The 17,860-nt window shown below is 37.6% G+C and overlaps 1 protein-coding gene across 1 annotated transcript; it reads left to right on the top strand.

Annotated features, from left to right (window-relative positions):
* The first annotated feature begins 14,100 nt into the window (after positions 1-14,100).
* LOC139729791 (adenosine receptor A2a-like) lies at positions 14,101-17,013 on the top strand. The gene is made up of 2 exons (XM_071640722.1): positions 14,101-14,325; positions 16,276-17,013. Exons 1-2 carry the CDS (start codon positions 14,101-14,103, stop codon positions 17,011-17,013), a joined length of 963 nt encoding a protein of 320 aa, XP_071496823.1.
* Positions 17,014-17,860: the final 847 nt, after the last annotated feature.

Below are 17,860 nucleotides of genomic sequence, written 5' to 3' on the forward strand. Positions count from 1 at the left end.
GCTCTGAGGGGATTTATTCATAGTAAGAACTTTCATAGTCAAACTATTTCATCTAAACGTAAAAGCAACATTGTTCCATGCGTCCTATTACCAAAACACTTGTGGCTTGTCTTTAAAACAGATTATGCTGAAAGTGCTATATTCGTGAGGAATATGGTGCTGGTTAAAATGGTGCGTTCTTCCAAACTGATAGGCTCTTTAATCAGAAAGCTATGCCTGTTATTCCGAAGGTTCATTTATTCGCAATAAACTATTGCTCACTATTTTTTTTTTTCTGATAATGAAATAATTTTCATGAGCCGAAACTTGAAAGATTTAAGGGTTTGTATAATATAGTTATGTACTTGTAAATAGCACACTTAACCATCACAACAATACCCGCTGTTATGTTCACATGGCATGTGCTGATACGTGGCGATAACAATATGCCAATTCTTTTAATTTTATTAATTGAATGGATTTTGAAGTAGGCCTACCGGTAACAGGAGTGTTACACGCATCTATTTTCCCTGAAAAGGTGTTAGTGCTAACCTATATAGCAGTAAAGCAAAACAGAGCAAAAGGAAACAAACTTGTAATGCTACACATTAAGCCGCGTTGATCGAAGGATGATAATACAGCATGACATTGTAATGATGAGAAGCAGAATGCTTCTCATCATTACAGCGACTCAAATTGTCTTATGACTTTGAAAGCGAACACTTCTTTTTAATGGGTGCTCATCAATGTGAATGCAGGAGGCCTACAGGTCATTCTCATTTATACACACACACCCCCCCCCCCCAAAAAAAAAAAAAATGGGGGCAAAATTGAATAAGATACGACTAGCAAATTACCTCCCGCAAAACCATACTGTTGAAAAGACATGCATTTTACTTCTCTTTTTTTAATGGGAGTGGACTTTCTCTTGTCTGTATGGTTGAAGATCACCTATTGGAAAGCAATACCCGGAAGTAAATGGTTTAGCAAATATTTACACATCACAGATGATTTTTTTAAAAAATTTATTTATTGTCTTCTTTATAAAAGCAGGGTAGTCCCATTCAAGCCGCAAGGCCTGCTTTCCAAGGGAGCCCTGCTGGAACAAATCACATTTATGATACAATAAAATATATACATAATAATAATATACAAACACACACAATAATACATTTCATAAAAGTGGAGAGCCTCTGTAGATAGATAGAGCGAGAGAGGGGGGGGGGGGGGAGGGGGGGGAGAGAAAGAGAGGGTGAGAAAGAAAGGTGACAGGAAGAATACATGTGTACAACTTTCAAAGAAACGAGAAATTAACTACTGCTGGTAATCACCTGGATGTTGCGGACATTGCGTTTAAAAAGGGGCAGTGAGGCGGAGGATTTAAAGGACAAGTCCACCTTCATATACATAAGGCTTGAGAGAATGCAGCAATATTAGTAGAACACATCAGTGAAAGTTTGAGGAAAATTGGACAATCCGTTCAAAAGTTACGAATATTTTAAGTATCTGTGCAGTCACTGCTGGAAGAGAAGACTACTACAGTGTATGATGTCACATGCGTACAACTATAAAGAAAATGAAAAGAGAATTTCACAAAACCTTACTTTTTGAGTAAAGTGCACAATTCTTCGACTTGCTACTGACATACGTTAAGGGTAATATTATTCCCCCTGCCTTCTGAAAGAGAGAAGTTGAGTGTTCTTTTGTTATGCGAGAAAAATGGAAATTTGTTGAATTTTCTTTATTCTTTCTTTATATCGTTGTACTCATGTGACATCACAAGCTATAGTAGTCTTTTCATTCAGCCGTGACTGAGCAGGAACTTCAAAAATTCATAACTTTTTAACGGATTGTCCGATTTTGCTCAAACTCTCTCTGATGTGTTCTACTAATATTGCTGCATTCACTAAACCCACATGTCTATGAAGGTGAACTTGTCCTTTAACAAACACGGGTAGAGAGTTAAATAGCTTCGTTGCTGTGTATGAAAAAGACTGCTTTTTATACTCGGACTTGGGTTTAGCTAGATATAGTTGGTGCATGGAGACTGATCTCGTATAGAGTATGGATTAATTCGCTGAGGTGAAACTCGTCTTAGATATTCGGGAGCAAGGCCTTTCAAAATCTTGTACATAAATACATTATAATTATATTCCAGTCTATGTTTAACGGATTGTAATTTCAAAGAATCTAACATAATTTGAACAGGGGTATAATAGGGTGCATCTAACACTAAGATGATATAACTTTCGAGCCCAGCTATTAGTAAAATTGCATTTATATGCATTGAACATCAGCTGCGTGGATAGTATAAAAATTGATGATGCGCAGTGTGGGACACGATCGACATATTGCAATTTTGTCTTAACGGTAACGTTCATACTAGTATTATGTTTCATTGGAAATACCAGATATTTCTCCTTTAATCATGCTGTTAATGAACATCTTTAAAAATCGTCCAACAATGAAGGATTAAAAATCTAGGGCAGCTAGATAAACTTTATAGGAGACCATACCATGTTGTTATCATGTCGTGTTGTTCTGAGGGGTGAACCCCGTAGACTGTGGTATCATAAAGTTTAAATGAATAATTAATAAATCTATTTTGCACTATACGATATAAGCAAGTGTCTGATTTATATCTATGCCCTTCAGCATGGTGTTGTGGAGTTTGTCTGTTATATCAAGGAGGCTCTCTTGCCTTCTTGATGATTATAGCTAGTTTACCTCCTGATGGTTACATGGCATCATCTTTATAATGCAATGTGAATATCAGAATTGTATAATAATCGATCCGCTGGGATTGTTAAATGCTGAATAATTCTGGAGTCAGAAATTTCTCATTTCTGGTTACAGTTTGTTTTTCTGAAGGTTCATTTTCAGGGTTTATTATTACGATGGTTCAGTAATCCAAAACTAAATAAGGTTCGTTTAAAATACTAAAGGATTGGTCTTTCGAATGTTCGTTTGTATAGCTCCTAAAAGACATATAAAGAAAAAAAGTTTGCAATCCCGAAGGTTCGTTAATATAAAACGATATTGGTTAGTAATTCCGAATGTTTGGTTATAAGTATGCAATTTTTCCATATGTTGGATTTACGAACCTTGTTTCATATGTTTGTTTGTTTGATGTTTGTTTGTTTGTTTGTTTGTTTGTTTGTTTTTTGGGGTGGGGGTGGGGGGGCTATCAAACCTTCAAAATAATAAAGTTTCTCTGAAAACAATGCCTATTCAATTTTGGATACATAGCGTGTATAAGGTTTGCCACGTAATTTCTCCATCAAACATGTGATATCTTTATCTTCCTTTGGTAAATTAGGTCTGAAGAAAATACCAGCTTATTTTTTTAAAATCAAAACTGATAAAATACTATTCCTAAGCTTGTGAAGCTCAACGCGGGAAACCTTTTATGCTCGCGTAATCAAAGCGTGTTTTTGTATTCTAACCTGTTATATTTTATAACACATAAAGCTTTGATGGCTACATATTTTATCGATGAAATCACTTATCACTAGTAATTTCAGCGTCAGATCCCACACTCAGAAAGATTTGTGGATGTTTTTATTTGAAATTGCGTGGTATTTAGGTCCTATGCTGACAGTTTTACTATTGTGGTTGTGTTGTGAATTATTGTTCTCCAGATATAGAAATCCGATTGTAAACCTACTTAACGTTTAAACTTGGCTAAAAAAAAAGGGGGGGGGGGGGGATTCCAGAAGTTCAAGGCTTCATCTTATAGGATTGGCACACAAGTACAACATACAGTCGACTGCAGTCGTAGTATACCCAGTCAATTTGCATATAATATCAATTTGATATTTAGAATCAGTGCCTTCTTCAAAGTGTTTATGGATTCACTCGGACACAGAGCAGCCGACTGAAATACCTCTCTCTTACCAAATCCTGTTGCACTGCCACAAACAAGATCGCAAAATCAAGAACATTTCTAATTATGATACGAATAGTCATGGCTACTATTGGGCCCTATTCTTTTGTACAAAGTTGAAAAAAAAAAATAGAGAGAAATCACTAGAGAGATAAACGATCGTAGATCGCCATTCGTTTTTAGCTCCATGGCCAAACTAAACACTTTATACTGGGTAAGGTACATAATTATGCAATGCATGCATGCAGTACTCCATCTTGACCGAAAGATCGGTCTGTATCTGTCCGTCGGGGAATGTTCCGCGGAGACTACGTCTGGCTTCACGGATCCCCTCCGTATACAGACCGAAGTCAATGATGCCAGCTCCTGTGTGGCAATAGCGCACAGATCAAACGTTACGATTAACCAAATTTCAGGCAGCTATTTTACATTCAAACAAGTTTGACATGACATGACACATTATGCAGCAATATTTGGGGTTAATTTCTCACATTGTGCAATCGAAATACTCACAGTTACTCGGTTATAACGCAGAAATTTTATCGATATCGCAACATCGCCGTTCGCAAGCAGTAAGTCGCCATTTTTAATCTGTAAGCCATTGAAAGCCAATCACATGCGAGGTACGTGTTTTAGTAAAACAAACACGTAGAAGCTACCTCGCATGTGATTGGCTAAGAGATTCATAGTGTGTGTTTCTGCAGTTTGAACGTGACGACGCGACAGGCTGTGTTTTACGTTGAAAATTCTACTAAAATATTGGATTATTCATTAATCTGGTGAGTGTAGTCTATTCTTGAATAGTTGATTTAACTATTCAAGCTTAAATTTGCCGACCTAGGGCCGTGAATTAGACGCAATCGAGAAGGGTGAGGTACCTCACCCAATTTTCCATAGAGACAGTGGTTAAGAACATCCACACAGCAATGGGTACTACAACCTTCCGTCTGTCTACGGAGGACAGCGTTAATGGCAAAATATAAAAGAGTCCTCCGGACAGACGGATCTTTCTGTCTATACTCCATCCACCCATGGTGGGACCAGGGGGGTGGAAGAGAGACCAAGGACAGATCTGCAGGGTGTTGGGAGAAAGGTACTGAACTGTGTAATGCCTATAACGGTCGATGACTAGTCTAATCCAAATTCAGCAGTAAATTCAGCATTATGTGTTCGTATTAGGCCTACTATGAATAAAAAGGTACTGTGTCTTTTCTTCAGAAGAATTGAACACTCTGAAACCAATTTGTGACCTATATGAATCTACATGTCATTAATATAGATCACATACGAAGTCAGATAGACGCAAATTTCATTTACATTGGTTTGATAAACAGACTACTACCATACTCGGTGGGCGGGACCTGTCAGAGCGAATGATATATCGCGTTCAGTCAAAATCCGATCGGAAAGTCGTAAAACTGAAACTTTCTTCCCGGACCCTTTTTCGTTGGGCGCGCAGTCTCTCGAATATCGCAATCAGAAAGTTTGCGCCCTCTCTTGGCACCAAGGAAAAGGGGACGGAGCCCAGACTAGGGTTTAACTAAAATCCCATTCAATCAGTTCGGGAAGAGCTAGCTGCCGAGTGTTACAAATGCAACATGATATTGCATACACGGGACTACACAAAGCAGTCATACTGCAATAGCATCATCACGAAGTTACTTTATCAGAGTACATGAGTAATTTAGCTCATCAAAACATCGTTCTCAAGTTTGCTGTGATTAATTCACGTAACTTTAACTCTTCTCATGAGCTAGTGTTCACCTACCTTAGCTATGGTTCCTGGCTATAAATGATGTGCCGGCTGACCGTGTCTACGTACCTCGCCTTGCTTGATTCAGGATTCACTGGCCTCGATTCGCGCTTCAGGTCAACGAACTTTCCTCAAGATCCACGATGTGTGGATGGAGTGTACTGAGGTGTACGGAAGGGTGAATATTTTATCAGAGCCATAACATTTTATCGTTGTTTTGTGTAGGCCTATAGGCTTATCTACATGGGTTATTTAACCTATTGGCGATATATTCTCGACGTTCACCTCCAAAATTTGTGGTAAACCCGATTTCAAAGGCGAGTTAAACATTTAGTAAAACAAGCAATCTTGCTGAGAGCTGCTAATTTCAGCAAGAGCACAACTGGAATTTCAGGTATGTCAGGAATGTCAGCTATGTTTATTGTAAAGATCTTAAAGAGTCTATTAACCAATCGACCATCGAAACACATGGATAATGAGATGGCATCAAACGATAAAGTAACATTCAGAAATTGTTTGCATTGTCAAAATGTTTGTGCTTATTATAGTCTATATGCAGTGGTTTCCTATTTCACTTACTTTATACTTACAGGCGTGTTCTTACTGCCCGTTATGCCATAATATAGGCACGTAGGGCAGCAACAAAAGTCCGCCATAAGGATCATTAACTGTTTTCATGATTTGGTAACTGCTCTATGATCCCTGGGAGCCCGGTAACCGCACCGGCGACACCAGCATGTTTGTATCGGGATATATGCAGCGCCCCAGGGTTGGGAGCCGAGGTGCCGGGTGCTGTTGCTAATATACAGCTCTCTTATCATGCTTGTGAAAAATAAATGTTGACGGGCAGTGGATCAAGCACCACAGAAATCATGATTTGTGAAGGGTGGGGGTGGGGAGAACCCCCGTCTTCTGTATAACATGTTTTCATCATGCATGATTCAATACTGTAGCGAAATTCTTGAAGAACTGGATGAAATCTCAAAAAATCCTGGAGATTTCGATATCATTTTCAAGAAATGTGATCAGAAAGTGAGCAAATCAAGCTAAAATCAAATCATAGTACCGGCGTTAATCCGTACCGAGTTTGGGGGGGGGGGGGGGGGGGGGGCAGAAGATATGGGGGTGAATGTTTTTCCATACCCTCACCATTTTTTTTTTGTGCATAAAATATCAGATGGGAGGGGAGTGGCAGCAAAAAAAAAAAATTGTTTTGTTTTGTTTTTGCTTGTCGGCCGATATTTGTCGGAAAGTCGCACGTCAAAAATTTTAAGACTTTTTTTTGTTTTCGTTTTTCTTATGTTTGTTTTTCTTTTTGCTTGACAGACTATCTTGACACCTCCTCACTTTCAAAAACGTATAGCGCCACCCCTGCATGATACACTCTTTTATGATTCTTTATTCGAATTTCGTTCAATTTCATATCACAGAAACAGAAACGTTCAAAGAAACAAAAACAGAACATTATACAAAGACAAACTGCACAAACATTGTACAAAATAACGTCAATCTTTACACGATAAGGACAAAATGCAGTAACACCAACATTGTGCAATCTAATGTCAAACTTACATTGTAACTCCCCTTCTGATCTCGCTAAATATGAAATATATTTAATCATCAATATAATGGTTGTATTCCATCCTTTGACTTTTAACGAGTTTCCGGATATACCTGTATAAACAACTTCGCAATTCATGTTTCCTAGTTCTTCTAAATTCAATTTCTGAATAATGATTTGCCACAATTCCTGCACTTTGATACACTCCCGAAATAAATGTTTGCAGAAAGAACAGAGATCATCCGAAACAAACCCAAATCTCAACAGATTAACTTTTGTATAAAGTGCACCATGAAGAAGTTTAAACTGAAATTCCCTAAGCTTTGGAATAAGAGTTGTGACTCTGGGTCGGAGAAAAATATGTTGGGTTACTTTTGGTGAGAAGACGAAATTACTCTGTTGATCTCGTACGTCCAATGTATGCATAACTGTTGTAAATCAGTTAAAAAATGCTTGTAAATCTCTCTCGAAGGTATATCACCAATCCTAATTTCTTTTCCATATAATTTTAACCAAATATCATACACCTGAAAAGGCTTAGTACTGACCCACGACAAACTAAACCGTCCACTTTTCAAAATTACATCACAAATCCTCCAAACATATTCCATTCCCTTACTGCATAACCCTGCTTTTTGAAAATATCGGCCACACACCTTTTCCATCAAAATAATGACATAATCTACAAACATTTTTCCTGAAAAAGATTTCCATTATATATCATTTTACGTTTAAATAATAATTTAAAAAAATCTATTATTAGATACTATTTGATTCATATGCACCTCTTCTAAATTTCTCAAACTTCCCAAATCTTGCCACGCTTGTGAAATCTCTTTATAGAATTTCGGAATTTGTAAAGAAAGTTTATTTGTTTCGAAATTACACGGAAAAATTAAAATACCACCAACTGACCTAAATACATATTGAAAACACTTTTTCCAGGTCATATTCTTTTCTCCACAAAAAAGTCCACACACACACCCGCGAAATGTAGGCCTACATACCAACAAATAAACAAGTAAATAAATGAAAAAATGGAATGAAATAGTTGAAATGGTATTGATATCTATTTCGGTGTATGTAATAATGAAGTAGATACATATAGGATTTCTCAATTTTCTTGATTAAATTCAGTTAAAATAGTCATTTCCCGGGGCGCCAATCAGTTTTAATGATGGGGGTGTGGGCAAAACCTGGGATGTGCGAAGAAGCGGAATGACAGGGGGGGGGGGGGTATTGGAGGGAGTTAACCCTCCAACATGATGGAGATTTTGCACTTTCAGACCTGTAATTTAGAGATCTATTGCAAAGTCATTTTGGTGAAATGTTCGACATTTGCTTCTGCCAAAGTATGGAATATCATATTTAGGGAAATGGGCTGGGGACGGGGTGGGAGGGGGATAGGCCCCCTTCCACGGGGAGATTTTGCATTTTCAGACCTGAAATTCAGAGATATGGTGCACACTCTTGGTGAGGTATTTGATTTTTGTTTCTATCAAAAAAATAAGAAAGATATAGTAAAAAATTCGGAGAAATGTGTGCGTGTGTGTCGGGGGGGGGGGGGGGGAGAATTTAATGGCTGTACGGGATAACCCCCTTCAACAAAGGGAGTTTTTTTTTTTTTAAGATCTGAAATTCAGACATCTGGCAGGCCCTACACACTTTTGGTGATATACGTTCGGTTTTTTTTTTTCATCAAACCGCAAGAAAAATACATAGTATAGGGAGGTGTGAAGGGGACGGTGTGGAATATCCCCTCCCATGCACACGAAGGACATTTTTGCATTTTCAGACTGGAAATGAGGGATCTGCAAAATTCTAGTGCAACCCTTAATTGGTGAAACATTTGATTTTTGTTTATATACATACTAGAAGAAATTTATGAAGTGAAATATAAACACCGCAGGATCCCAAAAAATTGGACTGACAAAGACCTTTGTCAAAGTGAGATTGAAAGTAAACATTCCGACAGAAGGCATACCGCCATAGAGGTGAGGCATTTCGTCCCGCCTCCCTTAGGCCTATACCACTTACTATATTGTATTTGTGTCATGAACCTAATCAGGATATAAAAAAACAAACACCGACCAAAGCTGCGATAAACCAATTGAACTTATGGGAATAAAGTCAGGAATTGAAATACATGTACATTTAAAATTTACTAAATTGTAGGCATATACTTCAAACATGCTTAAAGCTTTACTACAACAATGTATGCTCAATCACCACTCTGTTCTCAAGACGGGTTAAAAGCTGAACAGACAAGCTGAACAGCTAAATTGACTGAAAACGAGGGGGAAAAGGCTATGAATTGCATCCCTCTTGAAGATGATGCAGTTTGATAAGTGGACAAAATCGGTGTGTTATCGGACAATAATGATCTGTAATATTGAAGTCACGCCAGAGGCAAGAACATAATGCTTGTTTTAGGATTTACTAGCTATAGATGAATTATTTTTCACCTATATCTTGAATAGGCTTCTATTTGTTGACGCTTGTTTGAGAGCACGCAAAAGATCCCGCTTCATTCATTCATCGCAAAGAGCAGGGTGTTTAACCCGGTGAAGTGGTCCCGCCTCACATCCAACTGGACCCAATGAAAGACCTGCTTAGCATAGCTGAATATGGGCTATATACAGCCATCTTCTCAGATGGAAAAAAAAAACAAGCAAACTAACAAACAAACAAACAAACGCTATGAAATGTTTTATTGGCCTAAAAAAGTCATCGAATCGTGGATCAGCTGCGTGACACGCCCATATTTTAATGCCTTTATCATCGTAAGAGAAACACCGGCGTTTTGGCAGTAGAAAACAAAGAGAACTGACAGGTAAGTTAAGAACGCCTTTAGACAGTTATCAAGATTATCATACATCAATGTTAAAATAAAATGATGTCTTCTGGGAATCGTATGTGGTACAATTGGTAGAATAGTGGAAGTTTCATTAACATTTGATGTACTATATAGCGAAATTATGGAATTTGAAAATGTTCCATGTATATTTCTGAGAAAAGAAAAACATATTCAGGCGCAATGATATGAAGAAATAATTCAGGTAAGCAATGACGTTACAGCTTTACAACTCTATTCTTAGTTCATCAAACAGAATCATGATTTGTCGATCGGGATTGCAAAGAATTTAAAACCCTTTCAAATGTATATAGGTCTTCATTGCGTGGCTAAAATCATGAAGTTGCGAATGATTGAAGTTACTACTTTCGAATTAATTCAATCACAGGAATTATATAGGGAAAATATTATTCATATCAAAGAAAGACAAGGGAGACGATCACTTTAGTCAATTTGCTCATGTGGTGGCAACTAATCTACTTTTTCATGAAAGCCTGTCAAAATGAAAAAAAAGGAATATAGTGGTCTATCATGTTTTATTGTGATATCTCAGCGAAAGCATTTTGTTTTGTTTAAAGGAGACCTCCAGATGATTTTCATACTTTTATATTTGAACAACCATAAAGTAGTTATACCGAGTACAGAGATTCAGAATCTATAGTGATTGGGTCGAGGAATAAGAATGTTTTCAAGATTTACAACAAATTGCAATGAACAAGGATGATGACATGGCAGCCTCACCATAAGAATGCATGAGTTTGGGCTCAAGGAAGTAAACAAAAGAAGATGGCATGCATACATTCTACACAGGTGAAGTTGTTATTAAAGCAAGTGGTATTGAAATGGAATTACACTGCTACATTTCTGAAATATGTGGGGCTCCTATGTCATCAACACTGTTCAGTGTGATTTGTTTAAGATTTTTCAGAGTATTGTTTCTCTGCTCAAGAAATCACCACAAAAAATCTTTACATGGAGCTGTCGATTTATTTACTACATCATGTACATGTTGTGAAATTATGAAAATCGTCTGGAAATCCCCTTTAAATGCTATCACTCTGCTTATAAAAGTCAATCCAAATCATGCGGTGGCGTTGCACTCTCAATAAAGGAGGAGAAAAAATCACACAAACACACACGCCCAGCAAAGTTCTCACTGTTTTTGTCTTGATATCATATTCTTGATGGCTCTTCGCATGACATATCAAGAGTAGACTACCATTCACATCTGTTAACGTAGAAAAAGAAGCCATTAGAAAACGTGAAAGTCAACAACTTGACAAAGACGACTTACTCCGAAGTGCCACCATGTGGAATAATTTGCCGACCTCTGAATAGATATAATGCCTTCTGTCCACTTACATTCCTTGCCTTTGAAATTGATTCATCCGTAAGATTGCCAGTAGAGAGCAGGATTTCTACAAAATATGAAATCAGCTTTATGATAGATATTTTTTTTTGGCGGCAAACAACGTAGATTTTTTTTCCCTCTCTGTCTTCTACCCGTCGAAAGAGCAACCGCAAGATTCGTTCTCATGGAAATGGTATCCTTATAAAGAGTAATTGAAAGGTTGTTGGAAAAGGATATCACAATGGAGGAACCTACCTGACAGCCAATTTCGTTTTTCTTTCTTTTAAATCAACAAGAACAACAACAAAATCCCCCGATACCTAGGGAGAGACAGATAGCCCGTGAGTGAATAAAAGATGAGTAATAAGAAAGGGAGATTAAAAAAAGCAGTAAGAAAGCGGAAAAAAGAGTAAGAGTCAAGTCTAATTTATATTTCATCTTTTATTGAAAAAAAGCTATAGTGCTGTTCAAGAGCAAATGCAAAAGTGCGTCTGCGAATACAGTGGATACGGAAAACATTTTGTACATGAATACATGCAGAAATCAGTTTTTATATCTTTTATTCAAACTTTCCTTGCAGTCATTTTAGACAGATTTCAGGCACGTTAGTTCCCTTAATAACCAAGGTATACAATAATACTGATGATGTGAACGTCATTTTTTTTTTCCAAACTGGAAAAGAAAAAAAAAAATAACACGAGTTTTAAACCAGCCAAAGGCAAGAGAGAGAAACTACATCTCATGCATTATTAGTCTTCTTTTCAAAGCGATATAATAGTTCTGGCTATATCCTGCTTTCCTTTACAAAGGTAGAGTCATGCCACATGATGTTTTCCTTCTGAAAGCTCATTTGTTTCTTATTCAGACATCCTTCTTAAGCTGCGTGACATTCAGAATTGATTTTGTGGTCCCTTGGTCAAACAAATAAAAACAGAGCCGCGGTATGTTGTTACGTCTATCAAATAATGAGGGTTTGACATTACCTGGGAAATATATTTAACTCCTTCATTCAAGACCGTAGAAAAACACTGAAACTTAGAGACATCAACACACTTGATTAAACCATCACAATGCTGCATTATAGGCCTTTATTTGAATGCACGTGCATGGGGATATGTGCATAACTTAAATACCGAAAAAGTAGCAATGGAAATACCAAAAGAAGAAATGAACTTGATGTATAAGACAATACAGTGAAAAAAGCACCCCACAAATTTGATTACTCTTGTGTATAGTAACTTTCAGTTGTTTTTCCAAACAAGTTTTTCTTGTCACAATAATCATCCCGCAAATTTGATTACTCTTGTTATACTTTATTGAGATAGTAACTTTCTGTTGTTGTTTTTTTCCCCAGTAAGTTTTCCTTGTCAGAATAATCACGCAGCTTTTCTCCGAGGCAACATAAAAACCGCATTAACATTTTTATAGCGACAACAACTCCGGTTGCATAATCTAATATGGTAACTTTACAGTTAATGGTCATTCTGCATCCAATGATAACTGCACTAGCACCAGTGACTAGCAACACCTTTCCGTGGCCAATCAATCACAAGAAATTATATATATATATATTTTTTTAAATGCAGAGTAACCATTTGATTTTGATTTGATTGATTTTGACTCATTCACAAAATGCATATATACATACATTATTCACAAAATATGCACATACTTTACACGAAATACGTTATTATACATTTTGTGTGGATCGTCATTTAACTATGAAAAGCTTGTGGATAACGTACACATATTATGTACATAAACATCATTCAAAAAATGTATTGTGCACGTTCAATTTATTCATAGATAGGGAAATGAGAGAAGGAGAGAAAGAAAGAAAAAAAAAACGATAGAGAGGAAGAAATAAGAAGAGGGGTACTCTACATCATGGTGGTTAAAGGTATACAAGATTGACAATTCTGGTAACATAGAAAAACTCGCTGCTATTAATTATGTACGTGATGTACGTATGACAAAATAAACCTGTGAACCTGGGGCGAGGGAGCAGAGTTACCATAGTTTTATGCAACAGGGTCTACGAGTGGAACACTTTTTTTTTTCTCCACAAACAATCATTTGGACAAGTAGTTTATCACATTGGTACGCTTATACAATGTATATGCATATGTATACATTTTGTTGTTGTTGTTGGGTAGCTTCCCCGTTCACCTGTGATCAGTAGGTCCCTATTGCCAGCAATCTTGCGTTGTCACCGAAGGTGTTCTTGACACATAGATAGTTAAAGTCTTGAGGCCTCACTCCAGCCTGTCTCCTTAGCATCTGCGCAAAACGTTCACTTTCTAGATCTTACCTTCCATATCACAATGCAATCTTCATACTTATTAAGTCTTATGCGCATGCGTGCTTGCGATACCAAACGCCAATGATAATTACCGAACTGATTTCATTGTTATGATGTATTATATCGATTAAAGTGATTCCTCAGAAGTGTACACGACTCCAACAAATGGTCATCCAAGAAAGAAAGTTGGAGATGATTGCAAGTTTCCCCAGTTTGATAAAACGCGTAGACAGATGAGGGAACTTCTGATATTAAACAGGGTTCTCATTCACTGACAAAGTTCAGCGTTTGCTCCATATCCCACTCGCTTCCATCAACAAGGTCGCCTACCACCACTGTCAGAATAATTGTCTTATAGACGCTGCAATAATTCGGAAAGTCATTGTTGCTGCTACTTTGTAGTTGTGTGGCAGCATGGATAGGAATGATACCGCACCCTCCGGGAACATCTATTTCGAATCGACTCTTCTTGCAATCTGCGTGACAGCGATGCTGTGTAATCTTCTCACTCTCTTCGCCATCCTTGGAATCCACGCCTTGCGACGGGAGCAGAACATCTTTACCTTCAATCTGGCGCTCTCGGACCTGGTCCAAGCCATGTCGCTGATAGGCCAAGTTGCAAACGTGCAGAGCGGAACGGTGAGTTCTAGAAACTGTCTGGTAATCGGGAAGGATTACATTGCAATAAGTATCCATAAGTAATATTGAAACGTGCACCCTTAATAGATCCGTTAAGTCGCATTGATAGCTAAAGAAGCATTTTATAAGGGGGAAATCTGCTTGAAGTTTATATCAAGGTTTTTAATACAAATTTACGTCCCAGGGGGACAAATAATACGTATCAAGATAGAGATGAGCACAACGTCCTCTTCATTTCCACTATTATCATGATTTTGATCACACAATTCATAGTACTCTTTGTTCCTATTGATCTGGGTATTTTAAACCAAGATGAACAAATAATAAGATCACTATACATTGACACTCTCAGCCTCTCTACATAGCTTTCATTTTGCGCTACAGTTCTCGAATGGGGGGGGGGGGGGACCAAAACGAACATGCTGCATATTGGGCAAAATGAATTAGGATACAGAGGCTGAGAGCATATACTCATTTTCACACATTGAGATCAAAGCTTTAAAGGCACGACAGACCCCATCCAGATGATGAATGATGGCAATTATAGTCTTTTGGTTCAGGCGAGCTGAAAGAAAAGGGGGAGAGAATTTTAGCAGAGTTATCACCCTAACAGAAAGGCTGACTGCCTTGTGTAAATCTGGGCGGGCCCTTATAGTTCAAATCAATCAGATTCACATACACACAGTCACTCACGCACATGAATTGTTTAACACAGTGCTTGGCAAGTAACCCAAGGAGGTATGATACGTGAAGATTAGAGGCGTGGCAGGTAAGACATGTATCTCTTCTTGAAAATATTAAGAGATAAGAGAGCCTATACAACGATACCCATTTGTCGCATTACTTCCATGATTATAAAGGACATCTAAAGAAAAAAAATAATAGAATAGAAGTAGATACAGTATGAAAATAAACAAAGTTCTAGTTAAATGTTTGTGAATGGACCGATTTAAAGTATTTTTTTTTACTGTTGGAAGGTTATTCAAACCCGAAAATATAAAAAAGAGATATCAAGTTTGAAAGCATGTCCAAAGATATTCAATCCAAAAAAAAAAAAAAGAAAAGATATTTCAATTTTTAAAAATAAACAGTGGTACAGTATAAGTACACCATTATTTGATATACCAGTTATAGTCGCAATATCTAATTTCAACAATTCATTTATTTCGTTACGTATTATTGGCCCACGAAGAGACCGGTTCTATAACCAACAAAACAATGATAAGATAAAATGACACAGAAAAAATGTAATTGGAAATGAAACCGCAAAATGAACAAGGCGATGATGAATTATAATGGTTATTCATGGCATGTTTGGCATTAGAAGGCGTATAGAGTAGGAAAGTTAATACGAGTTTTGCATTTCTTATAAAATGACAACCTTTAGATCATCAATAACGATTCCAAAGGGATCGTTAGCCTGTGAACTAACCTCGCCTGCTCGCACCACTATTATCAATGGGATGTACAGAAAAAATGGAAAGCTAGTGCTGCTGAGCGATGAAAAGTCGTAATGGCAATTCAAATTCTCTTAAACATAACATCGACGATGACTTTACTACACGAATACATTTACTCATACTATAATAGCAATGCTTAATGTTATACCGCAAGAGATATCCTTATATATATCAAATCACATAATATACATACTCGAATGGATGTACTAATGTAATTACATACTTATACCTCCGAATACAATATTCTTTCAGGCTAGTCATGCTGGTAGGAAATAAAATAAAATTATGGCTAAAATCCATCAATGTAAATCAAGATGCCATACACATTTTGTACTTTTACTACTTTTTATCATTATCATTATTACCGTTCTTATATAGCGCGTAATACCTTTGGCAAGGTCTCTATGCGCTTTAGAGGGGAAACAAAGAGATAAACAGGAAAACGTAATTACAGAAATTAATGTAATATGCATTTCATATTCCCTAACAGGTCACGCCGATTATTGGAGATTTACAGGCCCCTGCAATCATCATGTCCATTTTCAGCACTCTCGCTATCGCTTTCCAGCGGTTCGTTGTCATCCGTCTCGATCCATTCGGTAATCGTAAAATTATCACTGCTACAAGGTCCATGGCGGCGTGTGTGATTGTCTGGTTCATTGTCCTCTTCGGCTACATCGCGATACCGGAACTGATAGAAACCAATGCCGACTTGGTGTCCTTCGAGATAGTTCCGGTAGCTTCGGTTACGTTCATATTTTTGCTTTTTACGACATTATGCTACGTGGTGATTTACCAACAGGTGGAGAAAGTGTCTTTGCAAGTTGAACTGCCCTCCGACGTGAAGGCAAGGCGTGCTGATCAGAACCGTAAAATCCTCCTCACGTTTGGTCTCGTGGTCGGGACGACATTCGTCGCATGGGCAATGTTCCCTTGCGTTCTTCTGATGGTGTTCTTTGCGCCACATCTTGCTTCGAAGTATTTTCGACCGCTGGTTGACGCCAGTCTCATCTTGCTCGCCCTGAACCTGGTTTTGAACCCGACTATCTACTGGTTTCGCCTCGTCGAGTTTCGACAGCAATTACTGAGGTGTTTCAGAAAAAGAGGAGAACGAGGTGGATCAGTGTTGCATAAGACATCAAGGGAAGATACCCGAAAGAACCAGGCTGCCTCTGTTACCGAGACAACAGCTGTAGGTAGAAGTTTGGATATCGCCAACAACATATGACTCCATCTTACACTGAGCACAAATCATCATGTAATTATGCTTAGACAAGGTAGCAAGATTTACAGCGAAGTCAACGCAACATTGCGCCTGATTGCGATTTATATCGCTTTTAATTAATTATAGTAAAAGAAAATTTGTTGCAGTTCTGCATCAAAAGAATACCAAGATCTTAGAAACTTGGGCATACTTATGCATGCCAAAATATATAATTGTGAACATTATGAACGCACTATAGGTACAGCTGAGCGTAAAGGACACACGTCATGTAAACTTATTTGGCCAAGATTTTTTTTTTCGAAAAGTGTGTGGCTATAAATCCTAGTCGACATTTAAAATCTACGAATGTTTCTATCACCAAACTTTTTCTAGCTGCATGATATAAATCAGCGGGAAAGATTATTAATTTATTAATTTATTCAATCTTTTTTTTTCCTCAAACGAAGAGTCCCTTTATTGGCGTATACCCGCTTACGCTTGAACGGAATGACGTGTTTCAGAAGAATGAACCTTCGGAATAACGAACCTTATTTTATATTCGGATTACTGAACATTCGGAATAACGAATATTACCAAAGAAATACACTCGTAGAGCAGTTCTTAAACACCAGCGCTGCAACTACAGTCATTGTCCCTGACCAATTCTATAAATCAATATCTCATCGTATCCACTACTCGATCTCCATAGCAGAGAACTGCCCTGTATCCAGGCGCGATTTGGTTAAAGTGGTAGTCTGTGGTATTTTCACTGTCACGTTTCCTGTCATCAGTAGATAGAGAGAAGTTTCTCTGCGAAAAGGAAGTTCAGCTATCACTTTCGTTTGTTCCTTAGAGATACAATCATTCTGAA

Source organism: Diadema antillarum, unplaced genomic scaffold (assembly GCF_040938485.1).
Source record: "Diadema antillarum isolate AM-2024a unplaced genomic scaffold, OU_Dant_1.0 seq00000264_RagTag, whole genome shotgun sequence".
Lineage (NCBI taxonomy): Eukaryota > Metazoa > Echinodermata > Echinoidea > Diadematoida > Diadematidae > Diadema > Diadema antillarum.

Excerpts from the sequence above, each read along its gene's own strand:
- LOC139729791 (XM_071640722.1), top strand. The coding sequence starts at position 14,101 with ATGGATAGGAATGATACCGCACCCTCCGGGAACATCTATTTCGAATCG. Across the intron at positions 14,326-16,275 it reads CAAACGTGCAGAGCGGAACG|GTCACGCCGATTATTGGAGA; the intron begins GTGAGTTCTAGA and ends ATTCCCTAACAG.